This window comes from Anoplopoma fimbria, chromosome 7 (genome assembly GCF_027596085.1).
Source record: "Anoplopoma fimbria isolate UVic2021 breed Golden Eagle Sablefish chromosome 7, Afim_UVic_2022, whole genome shotgun sequence".
NCBI classification, from domain to species: Eukaryota; Metazoa; Chordata; class Actinopteri; order Perciformes; family Anoplopomatidae; genus Anoplopoma; species Anoplopoma fimbria.
This window is the reverse complement of record NC_072455.1, coordinates 11,882,089-11,899,571: the sequence shown is the minus strand read 5'-3', so window position 1 is coordinate 11,899,571 and position 17,483 is coordinate 11,882,089. Positions and strand designations below refer to the sequence as shown.

Below are 17,483 nucleotides of genomic sequence, written 5' to 3'. Positions count from 1 at the left end.
TGGGCCTACAGGAATGCTTACTTTGAAGTATAAATCTCTGTCCTCCCAGTGCTAACATAGCCTTAAGCTCAACACTTGAGTTTACTGGTTTTTGGTCTCGGAATGCAACACCCACTGGTTCAACACTTGTCCTTACTTGCCAGTACACAAACCCACTCAACAATGCTAGATGCTCCACCTGACTGCGAGTGGTCGGAATCCAACAGAGCCAGCTAGGTGGCCCCCCAGTGTGCAGCGGTTCATTTGTCATCAGGTATTTTTCACCATCAGTCCCCAAAACTCAAAAGTATCCCGAGCATCTGGGCAGACCTCAAGGGATCTGGATCGGCAAATCAAAACCGGATTCTTTCTCTACTAAACTTTACAGGATTTGTCCACCTAAATCACAGCCGGGATTACCGCTGCACAGATTATGCGTGTAAGAGAAAATGAGACTACGTGAATGTAAAAATTATATTTTTCATTATTTTTATTCTTATTACCAGCTACATCCCCTTTTTCCTCAGAACAGAAGAGTACATGTGTGAAATTCACACAGTTAAGTAAAAATGGCTAAAAAATGTGCTGATGGCCGCAAGAGACTCAACATTGTTGGGGGAGAAACACGAGCCAAGATTTGCATCCCCTGTTGATTCAGCAAGGAAGACTATTAGCTGTATGAAGTTTACAAGCCAAAACCGGCCGAGGTAGAAGAAGCACATTGTTCTGCAACCATTGGTGTGGTTGCAGAATGCAACCAAGTAAATACCCCTCCACTCACTTCTCCCTTTCTAAGATTGCAGTAACATGAGCTGCCAAGTGCAAAACCGTGCTGACATCGTTCGCCTTGCTCATAGGCCATCCACGCCACAACACTACTTTAGTAGCAACGCACTTCTTCTTTTGGCTGTATGACGGTTTTGTACTCACATTACTGCAGTTTCACAAGCATTTTGGATAACTACGGTGGCCTTCAGGTAATTTAAAAATGCTAAAGGCTCTCTCTAGAGCCAATGTTTGGTTTGTTCTTCCTAGACCACTGTAGATCACGGCGGTGCAACATGGAGGACTCCATGAAGAGGACTCCACTCTTTGTTTCATCTTCCTTCCAGCTGCAATAATTCGGTTCAAGCCAATGTTTTGGTTGTGTTAATGCATGTGGAGACTTTTTCCCAAAGCCACACTGGTGTTGTCTCACCAGTCAAACTAAAGTCTGAACACTCTGAATCACTATTTGGCTCTATTTAGTGTTCCCTTGTTTCTCCTAGTCCCTGATTAATATCAGATGTTTGACACAAGAAAACCTCCATCAAATGATGCTAAAAGATCCAGCACGGTGACGACTGAAAGAGAGGGTATGATCAAATTGCCCTTGTGGATTAATAAAGTTGTATTGTATTGTATGTTTTTCTGTGAGGAGGGCAGTTTCAGTTAAGCGGCCTTCCTTGAAACAAGACTGAAGGGAGTCATGAAGGTTGTCCTGGCGGAGATATGCAGAGAGTGCAATGAAGAAAGCCCATTCAAGCCTTTTAGAAAGAAATTTAAAACAAGGGACAGATGTGTTACAAAGTCTATTGAAGTTGGAAAAGAGGTCCTGGATGCAGATGAGGATACAGAAGAAAAGGGAGGGAGGAGATCTATATGAAAGGAGGTCCTCAGTGCCCCAATTCCTTTCAGCTGCCTGTATAGCGAGTCTGTCCACACTGAGTCGGACAGCCACGGGGCAGGAGGGGTTGGGCGAGGCCTACGAAAGGTGAGAGTCCAGAGAAGAGGACACAGTGGAGAGCGTCCTTGGTAGAGTTGGGAGGCATGAGTGAGAAGGAGTCAGATGAGGGAAATGGCTGATAGGACAGATAAAGCAAGAGAGGAGGGAGACCGGGAGCAAAGATGGATCTACTGAACCAGATGACATCCAGACACTTGAGGTCATTATCTCATAATCACAACTTATAAGGTCTAGATAGAAAGAGAGAGAGATAGATAGATAAATAGAGTGAGAGATGGAGATAGATAGACATAATGTCAGTGGCATTCCAAAGATGGAGATGGCAGTTGGAGCACTTATTTTACAAAACTGTAATGTACGTTGAATTAAAGAAAATACTAACAGAAAACAGTCCTATAGCAGTAATCATAAAGTTTGGAATTCATACTCGATAGTCTAAAGGTAAAGGGTGAGTTTGTCCAGTTACAACGGTCTGAGATTTCTGCCTCCACAACAATAAAATGGAGGCGAGTCGAGCAAAACACACATTTATTTATTTTTAAATTCCCCCAAAAACGAAATCCCCTTCCTATGTCCTAGTTACAATGGGTGAGCAGCAGACCTCACTGGGTCACCTCATGTGATGTGGGACAACAAACCAAATTTAAAAAGGGGGAAAAAAAACGAAATAGTTTTGTGATTAGCCATTAAATCTAAGGAGAAGAAAAGTAGTGTACGTAACTCACGTTTGATTTTTGTTACGTTTTTATAACAAAGCATATGACAGTGATGACAAAACAAAGAGCATACAAGGTACGTATAAATCCAAGAAAACCACTTACACTAAGTGAAGGATACTATGTACTGTACACAAGTACAGCTGGACTTGGGACTGAAACTAGCCTCTTTTAGCTTGTGATAAACTACTTCTTGCAGAGTAAAAGCGGGTTGATGTCACGGTAAAGAGTTCCCACGGCCCACGCAGAGTAGCTCCTAGCTGGCATCATCGTTAAAAGAAAGGAAGCATTCCACCGGTTGATCTCATCACTGTAGAATGACTGTTATGATAAGGGAGTTGCTGCATTAAGGCAACTAAACCTTGGAAATGTCACTTATGATTCAGTATCTTCTGTATCCATGGTAACTTCATAACATCAGTTCAGGTAAGCGACCATCTATGAGCGAGTCGATCCGGAGGCTCCGTCTTCGTCGTCGGGCGGACAGGCGACGAAATCAGCCAACATGGACGCCATGGCTTCATCGTCCAGCTGAGGGGCAGACAGAGAGAGACAACTGCTGAGTCATGCTTTCATTATAGATGTGTAGGACACTTTATTCAAACTGACCCGTGCTTTATTGGGAAATATTTACATGACGACACTTTAAAGTCACCAGGAGTACAATTTGTACGTGATTATGGCATCTCTTATATTACTCTGATGGTTTGAGTTTTGTTTTCAGATGATCTGGGTGGGGTAGCCTTTTTATTTTTAAACTACCCCACCCATTTCTACACATTAAAGGGATACTTCAGATTTTGTGATTTGTGACTCCTTTGACAGAAACAGTAATATTACCTGTAACATGTTCTGCGCGGTTAAGTTACTATTTTTGTCAAAGGAGTCTTGTGGCTTTGAAGAGAGCATAGACAATGGCTATAGTTGCCCATCAGAAAGGGCTGTCTGACAGCAAGTTAAAGCAGTAAACGATTCTTAATATAGCACAACCTTAAGCTGATATGGTTTTTTTAGGTTTTGCTGCTGCCTTTGTCCACAGCAGGACATTGATTTGATCCTGTGCTGGTTCTGCTGTCTGTTTCTTAAAATTTCCAGCTACGGTCGCTTTAAAATTGACCCAAAACTCAAAATTGTGACTCTGTAACTAAATACGTGCCCAAAGGTTTACTTAAAAGCAATAACTCTTCTCAGAAATCTTGACCTGGCTACTTAACATCATCCACCGACCGTGTTGTGAGCCGTTTCATGTAGGAACTATTTTCTTACTACCAAACAGCACCCACTAATCGTATCACCATGCAGAAAGTATGTATACATACTCAATACTGCGAGCTCACCGAGCACCGCTGAGCCAGCTGACATTACAGCTCAGCCGAGGAGGACTCTTGCTGACACGACTCTGTATTTTCTTTAAAGGATGTCCATGCTGTATACATTTGAAAAAAATCACCATGAATGTTTACCTTTTTCTTCTCAGGGCTTCGTCCCGCTTCTTCCTCCTGCTGTGCCTCCTCCCTCTTCCTCTTCAGGCCTTTCCCCTCCTCTCCATCACTCTCCCCGCCCCCTCCTCCTCCTCCTCCTTCCGTCTCCTGCTGCTCCCTTTGACTCTCTCTCTCTTCTCAGCGTCCGTCGTTTCCTCTTGCTCTTGTGGACTCTGGCCCGTTGAGGTTTCCGGATCTTCTGCTGCAGAGTCTCCCTCTTGAACAGCTGCCAGCTGCTCCTCCTGGCGGCCGGGCGGCTGGTTATCGCTCACGCTGGCGTCCTGTGCAGGCTCAGCTCCTAACTCCTGTAGAGGTGAAGGGAGTCAGCTTGATTTATTCTTGGAACAATACCAGCTTTATCTATCTACTATTACTGGAACCAAAACACAGATAAGAGGCAGGCCAAATAAAACTGTCTCTCAGAGTAAACCCCCTCTAGCATTGCTCTTTGATTCAGTGTTCAGAGTTCTACCCGTTTTTCCACCCAAGGCGCGTTTATGCTCATCTGAATGTGTCTTTGTTACAAACGCTCCTCTTTTTTGAGAATACACTGTGAAAAGTATCATGGACACCGGTGTCCTTGATTATTCTGATAAGCTTCAGCCTTGTTAATCTAACACCACCCTGCATTGCTACCCCTCTTCTTCCCACCTTTGTTCGCTCTCCTTTCTTCCTTTCCTTTTAACTCTTTCATGTCATACCATTTGTAACAGGATTACAAAAATGAATCTTTCACTAAAGTAAGCCAAAACAAAACTCACACCTCAACTCCTTTTAGTACACTTTGGCTCTTATTAGAGTTCTGAAAGTGCTTTTGATACCTTCTGTCAGTGCTTTCAGCTTATACGATTTAATGGGCACTTCAACTTCTTTTTGCACACTCGGCGCTCCACAGGTCTGGAGAAACAGACAGGAGTACCAGCACAGGAGCAAAGTAGTGTACCTCTGTGGACGGATTTTAGACAACTAAAGACAATCAATATCAGTGTACGCTATACTTACAATATTTCCGCCGCTTTACCGTGACGTTAGAAAGCCCTTTCCAACGGGGAACTAAAATGACCTTTTGTCAAAAGGAGTCTTGTGGCTTTGGAGCGAACATAGATATCTGCTTCAGTTCCCCGATGGGAAACTCCTCTCTGTTTCTCCAAACTCCATCTACTGTAGGTAATACACTGACTGTGGAGAGGTACCTCATACAACCACACTTACAAACATCCAAACTATCGCTCTTAGCTTATTTCAGCGCCCAGATTTCATATCGAAGGTCAGCCTATTTCTGCACACAATTTGCCTGTTTTTATACATGAAGTGTCACTTCAACTCTTTTCAGCTGATACAAAACTCATTCTTCAACTCCTTTTAGTTGTTTGCACTTTAACTGCAACTCTGTTCCGCTAAATACAACGGACCCTTACACTTCCTTTTAGTACACTTAAAAGGGATAGTTTGACGTTTTTAGAAATACACTGACAAAATCAGTCTTCTCATCCAACTCTCTGCCAGAAATAAGTCGTCTGAATGCCTCAAGGGGGAATTGTTAAAGTTGTGGTACCAACCTGTTGAGTCGGATTGGTTGCGCAATCTTCTGCGGCGGCTGTCAGCTCTATCTCATTGGCTCCCAGCTCCCACGACCTCGCCTCCTCCTGCAGCCCTCCTACTCCCCCAGCTCCTCCTCCTTCCTCCTCGGTCTCCTCCCTCTCCTCCAGTGCTCCTCCGGTGACGCAGAGGATTTGCGGCATGGTGGGGTCGTCCATCCTCTCACTCTCGTCTTCCTCCCCCTCCCCCTCTCGTGCCTCCTCCAGGACCCCAATGCTCTCTACCTTTTGAACCTTCATCCTGTCCTCTGCGAACAGCGATCTGTTGGTCTGGATCTCCTCGATCCCTCCTTCTGCTTCTCCCTCCACACTGAAACCAGCAATCCCCTCTTCATCCACCGCTGCTCGGAGCACCTTCCCCCCCTCTATGCCCGCCTCTCCATCATTGTCCTCTGCTCCCTCCAGTGGAGGTATATCCCCATCCTCATCTTCCTCCTCCTCCTCCTCTTCTTCCAGCTCTTCCCCCTCTTCTTCATCATAATTATCATACTCCCCGTCATACAACTCGTCCTCTGGGAAATCGCTCACATCCTCCTCCTCTTCCTCCTCCTCATCCATCCCTTCCTCCTCCTCGTCCAGATCCTCATCCTCCTCCATGTCCTCCTCCTCTTCCTCCTCCTCGTCGGTGCTGTTGATGTTGATGACGGCAGAGTCTTCGTTACTGGCTAGCGGCTGCTGATGCTGGTGCAGGTGCCGTCCCTGCTGGCCCAGCTGATTCTGCAGCTGGTGCATCTGGAGTGGCAGACCCATGGGGCCGGGCTGGCCAGGCACTGAGGGCTGCATCAGCATCTGCTGGAGCTGGGGTCTGCCAGGCAACGAGTCCCCCAGACCACCAGGCGGAGCTGTGAGTGTGCTGGAGTTCAAAGGGGGAACCAGGGAGACCACCGAGGAGCTGGGAGGAGGAAAGGAGTTGATCGGCGTAGTGGAGGTAGTGAGTAGAGGGGATGAGGTTGTGAGGTCATTGGGGAGCGAGACCCTGTCTATTGTGGTTGTGGTTGCTGTTGTTGGGATCATGGCGACAGAGTCTCCTCCAGCTAGTGTGACTGTGGCGCCTCCTGGTGCAGCAGAGGCCATGTTCTGAGAGTTTGCTCCTGCTGCTGCCGTCTCCTCCTGCTGGTTCTCCATGTTGAGCATCCCCGGAGGGACGATGACTACGCTGTCATCCGAGTCACTGGCCAGAGAGATCTCTACATCCTCCGCTTCCTCCCTGTCGTAGCGGACGAACACGGGTCTCTGCCCCTCTGGGAGGCCAAGCCCGGAAGGGTCCTGCTGGTGGGACAGGAGCATGTCTCCTGGGGTGGGCGCCTGGCCCGGCAGCCCCGGAACCAGGGAGAGGTGGTTCTCCAGAGAGCCCAGCAGGGAGGCGGGACCCAGGCCGAGGGAGTGGCGGGTGGGAAAGGGAGGACCGGGGGCAGGGCCCCCGAGGAGCGTTGGCAAAGTGAGTCCAGTGGAAGGGCCCTGGGAGGAGGGGAGGACTGGAGCGGTTGGGGTGGGTTTCAGGGTGAGTGGGGGTAAGGGGAGAGCGATGGAGGGTATGCGGGGGTGGAGGAGGGAGTTGCAGATGGTGAGAGCCTCAGTGCAGAATGTAGAGACCTGAGAGGGGAGAGTTTGGAGGGAGATACTCATTAAACTGCTTCACATGTAAACATAGAACATGACACATGTACTGTGGAGTTCTGACTGCAGCTTCAGTTCCACTGCAGGCAACAGTCAAACCCTGGTCTTTCCAGAGTGTCTAATGTCTCTACATTGTCAAATAAAAGACAAAAAAATGTTTTAACATGAGCTGCAGATCTACTGTTTAACTTCAAATGAGACTCTAGACTAGTGAAAAAAGGGTGAGTAGAAACTAGACTAAAATCAGGCCAGGGAGGTCCGGGGGCCATTCTCAACTGGGAGAACATTTTTTGTGATTTTAATGTGGAAATAAGGCCTCTTGATATACGTATATAACAATATACTGTATATTATATAATTGGATTAAAGGTATTTATGCATTTATGTGTTAATCACTTTAATACTGCAGCTGGTAAAGGTTAAGCTCTTTATCTGAATCTGCAAAGATAAGATAAATAGATTGGAGAAAAAAGTAGAATATACACTCATACTCAAGTACAAATTTGAGGTACTTGTACTTTAGTACCGTAGTAAAATCTACTTGTTACTATTGATGGGTATGAATGGTTAGATAGTTCTAATAGGCAAGTTAGTTAATGTGAGCTTCTTAAGGTAATAATATCAATGTTAGCTACTTTAGCTAACAATACATATAAGGAAGGGGGCTTTAAACATTCTGCAACATTATTTTTGTTGCGTTCGTCCGTGGGGGAGCAGCTATTATGTCGCTTATTTTTTCAGGCAATCAAACTTGAGTCAAGGCAAACCCTTGCATGCCATAGACCAGTGGTTCTCAAATGGGGGTACGTGTACTCCAGGGGGTACGTGAGATTTAAAAAAATATATATTTAAATTAGCATCCATTCAAAAATCCTTTAAAAATAGTTATTTAATAAATATCCAATAAAATACAAGTGTAAGTTCATAAACTGAATTCAATGCAACAATGCAATCTTCAGTGTTGACAGTTTAATAAATCAGACACTGATGGCAGAGAGCTGTGTATTACATATTTTTTTCAACCAAAAATGCTTTGCGCTGGTTACTTGGCTGAAAAAATATTTCACAGAGGGTACATCACTGAAAAAAGGTTGAGAACCACTGCCATAGACAATCAAGTTATTGTAATTCACTTTAGCACTAGCACATGTCGCTCGGTAGCCTCCAAACAAGACAAATAACAATGCCCGTTAATAGTGTAACTATGGTAACCAGAGTAATGTCTTCTAGGCGTTTGCCTTTCGTGTAGGCTGTGCTGAAATAGAAGACAAACACTTTTCTGTAGTTAGGGCTAAATTATTTGTATTTATTTATGTTCATAAAAGAACACAAAAAGAACATGAAAGAAAACGTGTATGTATCTTTCACGACCTTAGCCTCCTTCCTTACAATAATGACAATACTTTAGGGGCAACAAAATTCAGATGGCTGGCGTTACCACACTCTGCACTATATGACTTTATAATCTTGCAAATTTTGGAGTCCCCCCCTCCTCCCTTTGAAAAATCTTTGGATCCTCAGAATTCATGTGAACAACCTGCTGCCTAAAGGCGAAGAATTTTGCAGGTATGAAAAGTTCTAACTCATTGATCTGTTCCTCAAACTGTACCACTCAGCAGTGTCTTTCTCAGAGCAGTCACCTTTAGGTTCCGATCATTGCGTCCATTGCTGAGGATGGACACGGCACAGGTCAGAGGTGGAGGCCAACACGGTGATGGGACCAGGACCAGAGCCAGCAATAACCTTGAGATTGAAGAACAAAACACTGATATGAACCCTTCTGCACTGCATGACAAAACAGCTACAAAATCTTTTTGTTAATTATGTTTGGGGGAGTGGCTTTGGAGGAGGCCTGAAGGGACAGACTGTCAGTGTTGCCGACTTGGTGAAATTCTTGCTAGATTTAGAAAGTTTTGGAGGTAGCGCTGCTACCTACTTTCATTGGTAAAGACTTGGCAACACTGGGCTGGGGCTTCTGGTTGGATAATTTTTTGTGATTTTGCTAGTTTCTCAAGATCACAAACCCTGCCTTTAATTGATTAATGATTCATCTTAATAAGCAACTTCATTATTTATTTTATTTACATTAAAATAACCAAAAATTCTGGACTTGTAAATCTAGTACCTGTACAGTTCTTGTCGGGGGAGGGCACTGCTGTACTGCCCACTGATGCACCCTGCAGATTCACATGAAATGCTGCTGCTGGTCTGCTGCTGCTTCAGACGCACACACAGCGGTAGCACGACGTCATGGAGGCGCTGCGAGGAAAATCAAAACGGACGGAAAATCAAACACTGGCTGCTTGTTATTGAAAAAAACAGAACGCAATGTACATTGATCGGGGGGGGGGCTACGTGATGACATTTACCTTGTGTATATCATCTTTCAGCAGAGTACCACTGGTCAGGATGATATGCCTCAGTGCTGTGAAGAAAATAAATCAGTGTGATTACACCAGATATAAAGACGACCAGCAGACCATTAGGAATCTATTGTATAGGATGGAATCACAGCGAGGCAGCATCTCACCCCTGAGGGCTGAAAGGCAAGTATCCTGATTAGTCAGAAGGTCTCCTTTCCGCTGGAGCGACGGGCTGAGTCCATCCGACATGACCAAAGGTTTTGTCCTTCGAGGGCCGGGCTTCCCTCCAGGGACTGCGTCTGCTGACAGACCCGCCCGGAGCTGCAGGATGGGACGACACAGATTTTTAATGTAGGATACATGGTGGTTTAATATGGATTTTCAGTCGCTAGGAGTCTCTCAATCAAAACAAAAATTAAAAGAGGGAGTTTGGTGACGTGGTGAAGTAGGATGGGATTATGGGAGTAGGCTTTAATGCAGTAAGCTTCTCCTGGTTTGGATTCTTTCAGTGTTCATCGTTCAGTGAGGTTTTTACCACAGAGGTCTCCTCCTCTCCAAAACATACGGACCTGCTGATTAGAACCGTGTAAAAACTTTATAATAAAAAATTCTTTAAAAATAATTTAAATAATAAAAAAAGAAAAAAAGAAAACTCACAGAATAAAGCAGCCGCACGTTAGAAATCTGTGTTTCAAAACTGTTCAACAGATGCAGGACGTCCCAGAGGAGCTAACAGACTAACATTTGCTCGCCTTGATTCTCTGAATACTTTAGATCCAGACTTGCGATGTATAAAATCCTTCATCCGCTTAAAATATAATGTTAAAACCACCAAGATCTTCAAAGAGTATCGAAAAATGTGTCTTAAACTAAATAAAGTCAACTTATGATCAGCTCCTGGCAGAGAACACAACGCTGATGCATCAGCAAAGGGGATATGATGCCGTTGACATCTGACCGAATAAAACGCTAGTTTGAAATTTGTTGGAAAAATTTGGGATAAGACAACTCAAGAAAATGTATAACATGGGTCAAGTCGCTTTTTTAGACATTTTAATGTGGGAAAAAGATTCAATATTTTACCTTTAAATACATTCAAAGTAACCATGTTGAACCAACCTTGACAGACTCCGCCCCTGGTGTGATGTCACTTAGCAGGTGAGTAAACAGTAGTTCGGAGTGGCCGGGGCTTCCCTGGAGGATGCTCGCAGAGGCTCCGCCCACCTGGACCCACAGTTCTAAGGTCCTGTAGACCGAAACCCGCACCGAGCTGAGGGACGAAGACAACACACATGAGACAAAACGCTTCAACAAGCAATTTAAGCGCATTAGAAAAAAGGGTCCAGGTTGCTAAAATATCCACGTCCCCCTTTAAAGACCCCAATTTGTATCACCCCCCGGCAGTCAGTTACCTGTAGGCTCTCTGCTGTCCCAGACTGGCTTCTGGTAGAGGCGTCCAGGCGGACAGGGTTTGAGAGAACAGCCTCTGTAGCACAGCGGCGTACTGGACCATGCCGCCACGCACACTGCAATACACACACGCACACACACACAGTGTCAGCACCACGCAACTGATATGACCTACAAGTCTATGAACTCAAATACAGAAAGTGTGTGTGTGTGTGTGTGTGTGTGTGTGTGTGTGTGTGTGTGTGTGTGTGTGTGTGCAAGTCAATACTCACGCTGTGATAAGAGCCGATAAGACCTCGAGTGTGTTGGTGTGTATGACGGGCAAGACCAGCAACCTGACACCTCCATCGCCTGTTAAATTCTGACACCCACACACAATATTGTTTATTCGCATGTCAATTTAAAAATGTCGGCACGTGGTTGAGCTCAGTCAGGAGGTAGTTCAAGTTTGTATTTTCATCCATGTGGTTCTTAAGTGTGTTAAAACATCAAAGGGTCTTGCCTTCCCAGAACCTATTGTGAAATACTCAAGTGTGTGTGTGTGTGTCTGTGTGTATGCTCACTATGCTCTTGGAGCTGACAGCGAGGACTCGGCACACCAGGTTGAGTATCGGTCGGACAGGCAGACGGACAGCGGAGGCTGGATCCATCCTGATGGAGACAAGAGACATTTTCCGTTACGATTTGGGTGAACTATCCATTAAAATGGTGGTCTAGTGTGTCTGTGTGTGTTGTACCCGAGTGTGTGCTTGAGCGCCAGGCAGACAGCAGTGTATCGGTGCTGGAGCTGCAGCAGCAGCAGGGGATCCGACTGGTCGAGGTGAGGGAAGGCCAGCTCCACGCCCGGGCCTTCGTACTGCACCGCTCCATCTGTCCCGGCAGAGAACACAACACACATGTAGAGGTCACTGCCCTCCCGGGGTGCAAATGGCTAAACACTACCAGGAGCTATGAACCGTTGGGTACGCTGTATATGGGCCAGTGTTGGAGAATAATTCAGGTTTTACAGTGCTTGAGTGACATATAGCATTAAGAGAGAAATAAAAAGCCAAGAAATCATTATTGTAATTAAAAGGGACAGTTCACCCCAGAATCAAAGTTTATACTTTACGCTTACCTGTAGTGCTATTTCTCATCGAGATTGTTTTGGTGTTATACGGCACTTGGCTTGTGGTGCTCAAAGTGCCCAAAAAAATGTATTTGAAAAACTCTACAGCAACGTCTCTTTCCAGAAATTGTGACCCGGTTACTCGAGATGATCCATAGACCTCGCTGTCACGATTTCATGAAGGAACTTTTTGCCAAACTACAGCCGGCAAGCATATCATGGCGCAGAAGAAAGCGTGCTTCTGCTAATGGATGAGATGATACGCGAGATGTAAACATCAACGCCGTTCTCCATGTATGAGAGGAAACGTTAGCTAGCTGGGTGGTGCTTGGGATGAGGATTTCCGGGAAAAAACCCCAATCATGTTTAGTTTTGTGCCATCTAGTTCCGTCTTATTGGAGAGAAGGAAGACATCTCTGCAGCCAATATCTACAACACTTAGCAACACACACCAAAACTATCTAGATTGATAAATGGCATTACAGGTAAGAGAGCTAATGTATTTTTGATTTTGGGGTGAACTGTCACTTTAACTCTCACAGCCTTTCCATACAAATATAAAAAGAGATAAAGAATTAGATTGTACCCAACCCCAATTATCAAATACAAATCGAACCCTGGCTCTACAGAAAAATTCAACAAGTGTACCTGTTTCTGAACCCTGGTAGATCAGAGCCAGCAGCCCATTGGCTGAGGCCAGCAGGCAGTGAATCTGATTGGTCCAGCCCTCAGCTCTGCCAGCAGCCACCCCTCTGTCCAACAGGCCCCCGAGACAGGGCAGGCGGCCATAACACTGACAGGCCATCTAATGGAATGAAAACAACGCAGAGTTGCATGGGGGAGAAAAAAAAGTACAGTTCTTTTTTTGTCAAAACATCAGCTCTGAGAATCACAAACCTCTTGTGTTTTTTTGTTGGTGCTGTCCATTTTGGAGAGGAAAAAAGCTCCTAGTTTGTCCTAAAAAAGAAGAAAAAAAGAGGGTTTCAGTTCTTTTTCCCCCCCTCAGTCTTTTCACATATAGAAACAAGTGTGTCGCTCCCGTCGTCTTCATCTCGTCAGTCCATCGGTGGGACTTACCCTGAGGGATCCGCAGGCTCTTGGGTAGTAGGTCATGCAGGCCGTCATCCCCTCCATGGCTGCCAGCTCAAACTGAGGGGGAGCAAAGGTAGCTAGTATGAGGGCATTCTTGTTACTGTCAATTTAATATTGACACTGGAAAAAAATGCCTATTACAAGTTCTTTGTGCTTATAAGAAGATAATAATAATAAAAAGACACAGAATATGGCTGGACCGTATCTGTACAATGTGGTAGTAACCAGAATGTGAATTTCTGGATGTTAAATGTTAATCTGCAACGTTCTGTGGCACTCCTCACCTCTGTCTTGAGGCCCAGCAGAGACGTGAGGATGCCCAGGATGGAGTTGAGGCCGACCTCCCTGGCGAGCTCGGCCAGTTGGGACGAGTACTGCAGAAGATCCTTCAGAATGTTCACCGCCAGCTGGATGGTCTGAACCGGGGCCTGAGACTGAAACCAGAAAAAGAGGGAGGCTTTCAGGTTAGCCATAATTCAGATTTTATAGAAGACTGACAACTCCGGGTTTGTGTGTTCGTAGGAATCATACCTGTATGACCTGCTGCAGGGAGCGCAGCCAGGAAACGCATTGCTGCTGGAAGAGCTCACTGGAGCTGTCCTTAACCAGCATAGAGAGCAGGCAGAGCCCCTCAAACCTACACACACACACACACACACACAGGATATAAAAGAGATGTTGTCTCCATGCTGCGACTTACACCACAGTTTTGTGTTATTTGTCATTACTTTTATATGGTTACAAAATTGGATCAATATATATATAACCTTGAATGTTCAAAAATGTTTGACTATAAATGTAAATATACTTTTATATCTTCTTTAATGCTACAATAAAATCATCTAGATTTGAAAATGACATTTTGACATTGAAAACATAAGGTAGATGACATGTGGTAACTTCATACCTTTATCTGTTTATGTAAATAGATAGAAATAGATATAAAATAGAAATGAAAAGTGCTATTGCGTGTATATATATATATATATATATATATATATATATATATATATATATATATATATATATAATACATTATTAATATAACAAGCCGTTTTGAAACAATAGACAATGTTTAAACATTATCTAATGTGATTTAGGTCAGAACCGTTTCTCTAGGATTCATTTTCATAAATGTAATTTGATCAATAAATATGCCTGTTGGCTATTGGAACATCACTACTTTTTAGGAACCAACAAGCATCAAATACCTGGTCTGATTTGTAATCACATTTACTTATTATTCGATAGATAATAAGTTCCTGATTGGTACTGGTGTTTAGACAACTAGTGTTATTTTTGATGAGCAGGCATCTGGGCAGATATTAATGAGCAACCCATACTTATGTCCATGGAAAAATATTCAAAGTAAGGTATCAGAAAGGTATAGCTCTGGTGTTCAAACTTTGACATGACTAGTATCGAAAACATTTCATGACACCCACCCCTAAATAGGAATAAAAATGCAGCAAACTGTTCACAATGGTCCCCTCTCATAAAAACAAACAAACTGATGGTAGATAAATGGTGGGAGTGTTCCATGAAGGACCTTTAGCCATTCTATAAGTTTTTTTTTTTTTTTTTTAATATATCAGTTCCTCGTGCGTTTGAAATAGGCCACATTTTTTTTTTAGGGTTTATATTTAGCACTTTTTTCACTGGATGGATAAAGTCACTGAACTTTACTAGTTCAAGTAATACAGGCAACAATGAGATTACCATTAATATAATACCGAAATACAAAACATAAGTTTAGCAATGACATAAAATATTATGACGATTTACATTTTTACATTTATTATTTTACTAATACCGAGTGTCAATACTAAACGTTTACCTTGTTGAACTATTGTGATAACGGGCTTTAAAATAATAAAATGGATTTTCTCACCTGGTCTTGCTCGAGCCCAGTTTGGCATTGCTGAAACCCACGAGACCCCCGACGGCGCTCCCGCCCTGCAGACATAAATGCAGGTGTTAAAATACATACTTCTAGTATAAGTTCACAAACACAGCAGCACCTGCAGTCTTTCCAGATGTTCGCTCAGTGAGTAACAACGCGTGTAGCAGGCTAACAGGTAACTAGCCTCCAGGCTAACGTGCCTCTCCGGGCCGGGGGGGGACTCTACCTGCGTCTGAAACACGCCGTGCTCTCTGTAGTTGGCCAACAGGGCGGGTAAATACTCTGGACGCTGTTCTTTCAGAACCGACACCAGGCCCTCCGTTAGTCGCATAGCAGATGGACCACGCAGCCAAGCCGATGTAGCCATCTTTCCTCTCTCTGCCAAGCGGACGTCACAAGCATGCGACGGAGTGACGTCGATTTAGTCACTTCTTTGTTGATGTGCAGCTTCAGACGCTCACGCTCCAGTCTTTTAGAGGTGGACCAAGTAAAGCACATTAAGCTCGTCCTGTCCACACCGAGCTGCGTGCTCCGTGTCACTACTGTGTGCACTGCACCGCGTGGACTACAGCAGTGCTCGTTCTTGGAGAGCTACCGGTTGTATCCGTTTCCTGCCCACACATGGCTAATGAGCGGCTCCGAGCTCTGGAGGACGTGGAGAAGGAGATAGCGACGATCCTGCAGTGCGCCGGTGAGGACACCAAACAGCACAGAGGCGATCATAAACGCTGCACTAATCAACATTTTTTATCATCAATGGATCAAATGACTTATATGAACGCTCATGGTGTTTTGCAGTTAGCTAGCTGGTGTACAAAGAGAAGGATTTAGCAGCTAAAGAGACAGCTATCTTGCTCAGAAAGATGGTGGAGACCAAAAACAGAGCTAAAAGAGCAAGTGAATATTGGACTAACATTCACCATGTGGACACAAACATGGCTCCAAAAGAATGATTATGTTGCTCTGTGGCTTCTGGATGTGTATAGTATTTTAAAAAGTTTGTATAACTCTTTGCTAACTAAACTACTGTTAATAGCTTGATGAGTGTCAGATTTTGTGCTAAGAGCTTGTTTTGTTGCCCCTTAGTGACAAAAAAACAACACAATTGATGATTGTTTTAGGTATTTGTGTATTAGTGTGAAATCATGTTTTTGGCATTATTAAAATGTCTGGTCATAATAAAGGTGAATATGTTGCTGTACGCTTCTCCGGCAGGTAACATAATACTGGAACTGTCTAAAGACAAACACAACGCCAGCCTGCTGGACAGACAGCTGGTCCAGTTCCAGGGCTCTGTCAACCGAGTAGAGAGCGAACTGAGCAGCCAGATCCGCTACCTCACACAGGTCAGAGACACAGTAGTATTGGTGTTTTATATTTATGCTTTATGACTCTTTAGACCACTGCAACGGATCATTTTTGGGATTTAAATTGGGTCATTTTTCTTAAAAACTACAAGTACATCGTGTTGGGAGCAGCGGAACAAAGCAGTAATTATCCTGTCCCCCCCCCCACAGGTAGCTACCGGTCAGCCTCATGAGGGTTCCACTTATTCTGCCAGGAAGGACTGTCAGATGGCACTGAACAGGGCTGAGTACGCCAAGGTCAAATTGGGAGAACTGGGACGGACCTGTGAAGTCATGCTGGAGCAGCAGCAGCAGCAGCAACAGCAGCAGCAGCAGCAGCAACAACAACAACAACAACAACAACAACAACAACAACAACAGCAGCAGCAGCAGACATGAGAGCAGAGAGGGACGTTCACTGCACCATATCACTCTAATAACTGTATTTGCCACCAGCCTTGAACATTTTTCATTGATCCTTTTTTAATTTTTATTACAAATACTTAAGTACCACAAGAAACACAAAGAAAAACTCTTGTGTATAAGAACTTTTTTCTCTCTCTAAAGTAGTATATGTTGCATTTCTGGATATATTTGTGTACATTTAGACCTTGTTAAGATTGCTTTAATACAAATAAATTTGATACCAAATGTTTCAGCATATCCGGCACTTCTTAGGCTCCAGAATCCCTCCGGAGCTGTGATCTTGCATCATACAGGGAGGAATCTTGACAGAGGGAGTGCAAAGATATAATTTTCTCCACCCAATCGAACTTTAGCTTTGCGGAATATTATCAGTGACAAAAAATACCGTGAAAAATAACCTTGGATGACCATTTTAAGCAATCGGACTGAAAGGTGACAATCCTAAAGGAATAGTTCAGATGTTTTGAAGTGGTGTTGCATGAGGTACTTCTCCATAGTCAGTGTATTACTACAGTAGATGGAGTTTGGAGAAACAGACGGGAGTACCAGCACAAGAGCAAAGTAATGTACATTCTATGAAAGTTCCAAGCCAGACTAATTGGAAGAAGCCTGATAATAATAAACAGTTACTGAAGGTTTTTTCCCCAAATCTGTTAACAAGTGTCTTTTGTCCTCAGAACCTCAGTGACGCATTCCAAACGGACCTCATTAACGCTCA

The 17,483-nt window shown here is 44.2% G+C and overlaps 2 protein-coding genes across 2 annotated transcripts; one reads left to right on the top strand and one right to left on the bottom strand.

Annotated features, from left to right (window-relative positions):
* Positions 1-2,227: 2,227 nt before the first annotated feature.
* On the bottom strand, positions 2,228-15,376 carry pelp1 (proline, glutamate and leucine rich protein 1). The gene is given in 20 exon segments (XM_054600972.1): positions 2,228-2,952; positions 3,885-4,033; positions 4,036-4,207; positions 5,462-7,093; positions 8,758-8,860; positions 9,243-9,376; positions 9,487-9,542; positions 9,648-9,801; positions 10,600-10,750; positions 10,893-11,006; positions 11,163-11,251; positions 11,454-11,541; positions 11,628-11,760; positions 12,647-12,803; positions 12,896-12,955; positions 13,076-13,147; positions 13,375-13,524; positions 13,622-13,727; positions 14,982-15,046; positions 15,220-15,376. Coding segments are annotated over 20 exon segments (3,819 nt in total). The 5' UTR covers positions 15,361-15,376; the 3' UTR covers positions 2,228-2,859.
* A 213-nt stretch (positions 15,377-15,589) lies between these two features.
* med11 (mediator complex subunit 11) lies at positions 15,590-17,380 on the top strand. The gene is made up of 3 exons (XM_054600976.1): positions 15,590-15,684; positions 16,209-16,339; positions 16,511-17,380. The coding sequence occupies exons 1-3, from the start codon at positions 15,615-15,617 to the stop codon at positions 16,736-16,738; spliced, it is 429 nt and encodes a 142-aa protein (XP_054456951.1). The 5' UTR covers positions 15,590-15,614; the 3' UTR covers positions 16,739-17,380.
* The last annotated feature ends 103 nt before the right edge of the window (positions 17,381-17,483 follow it).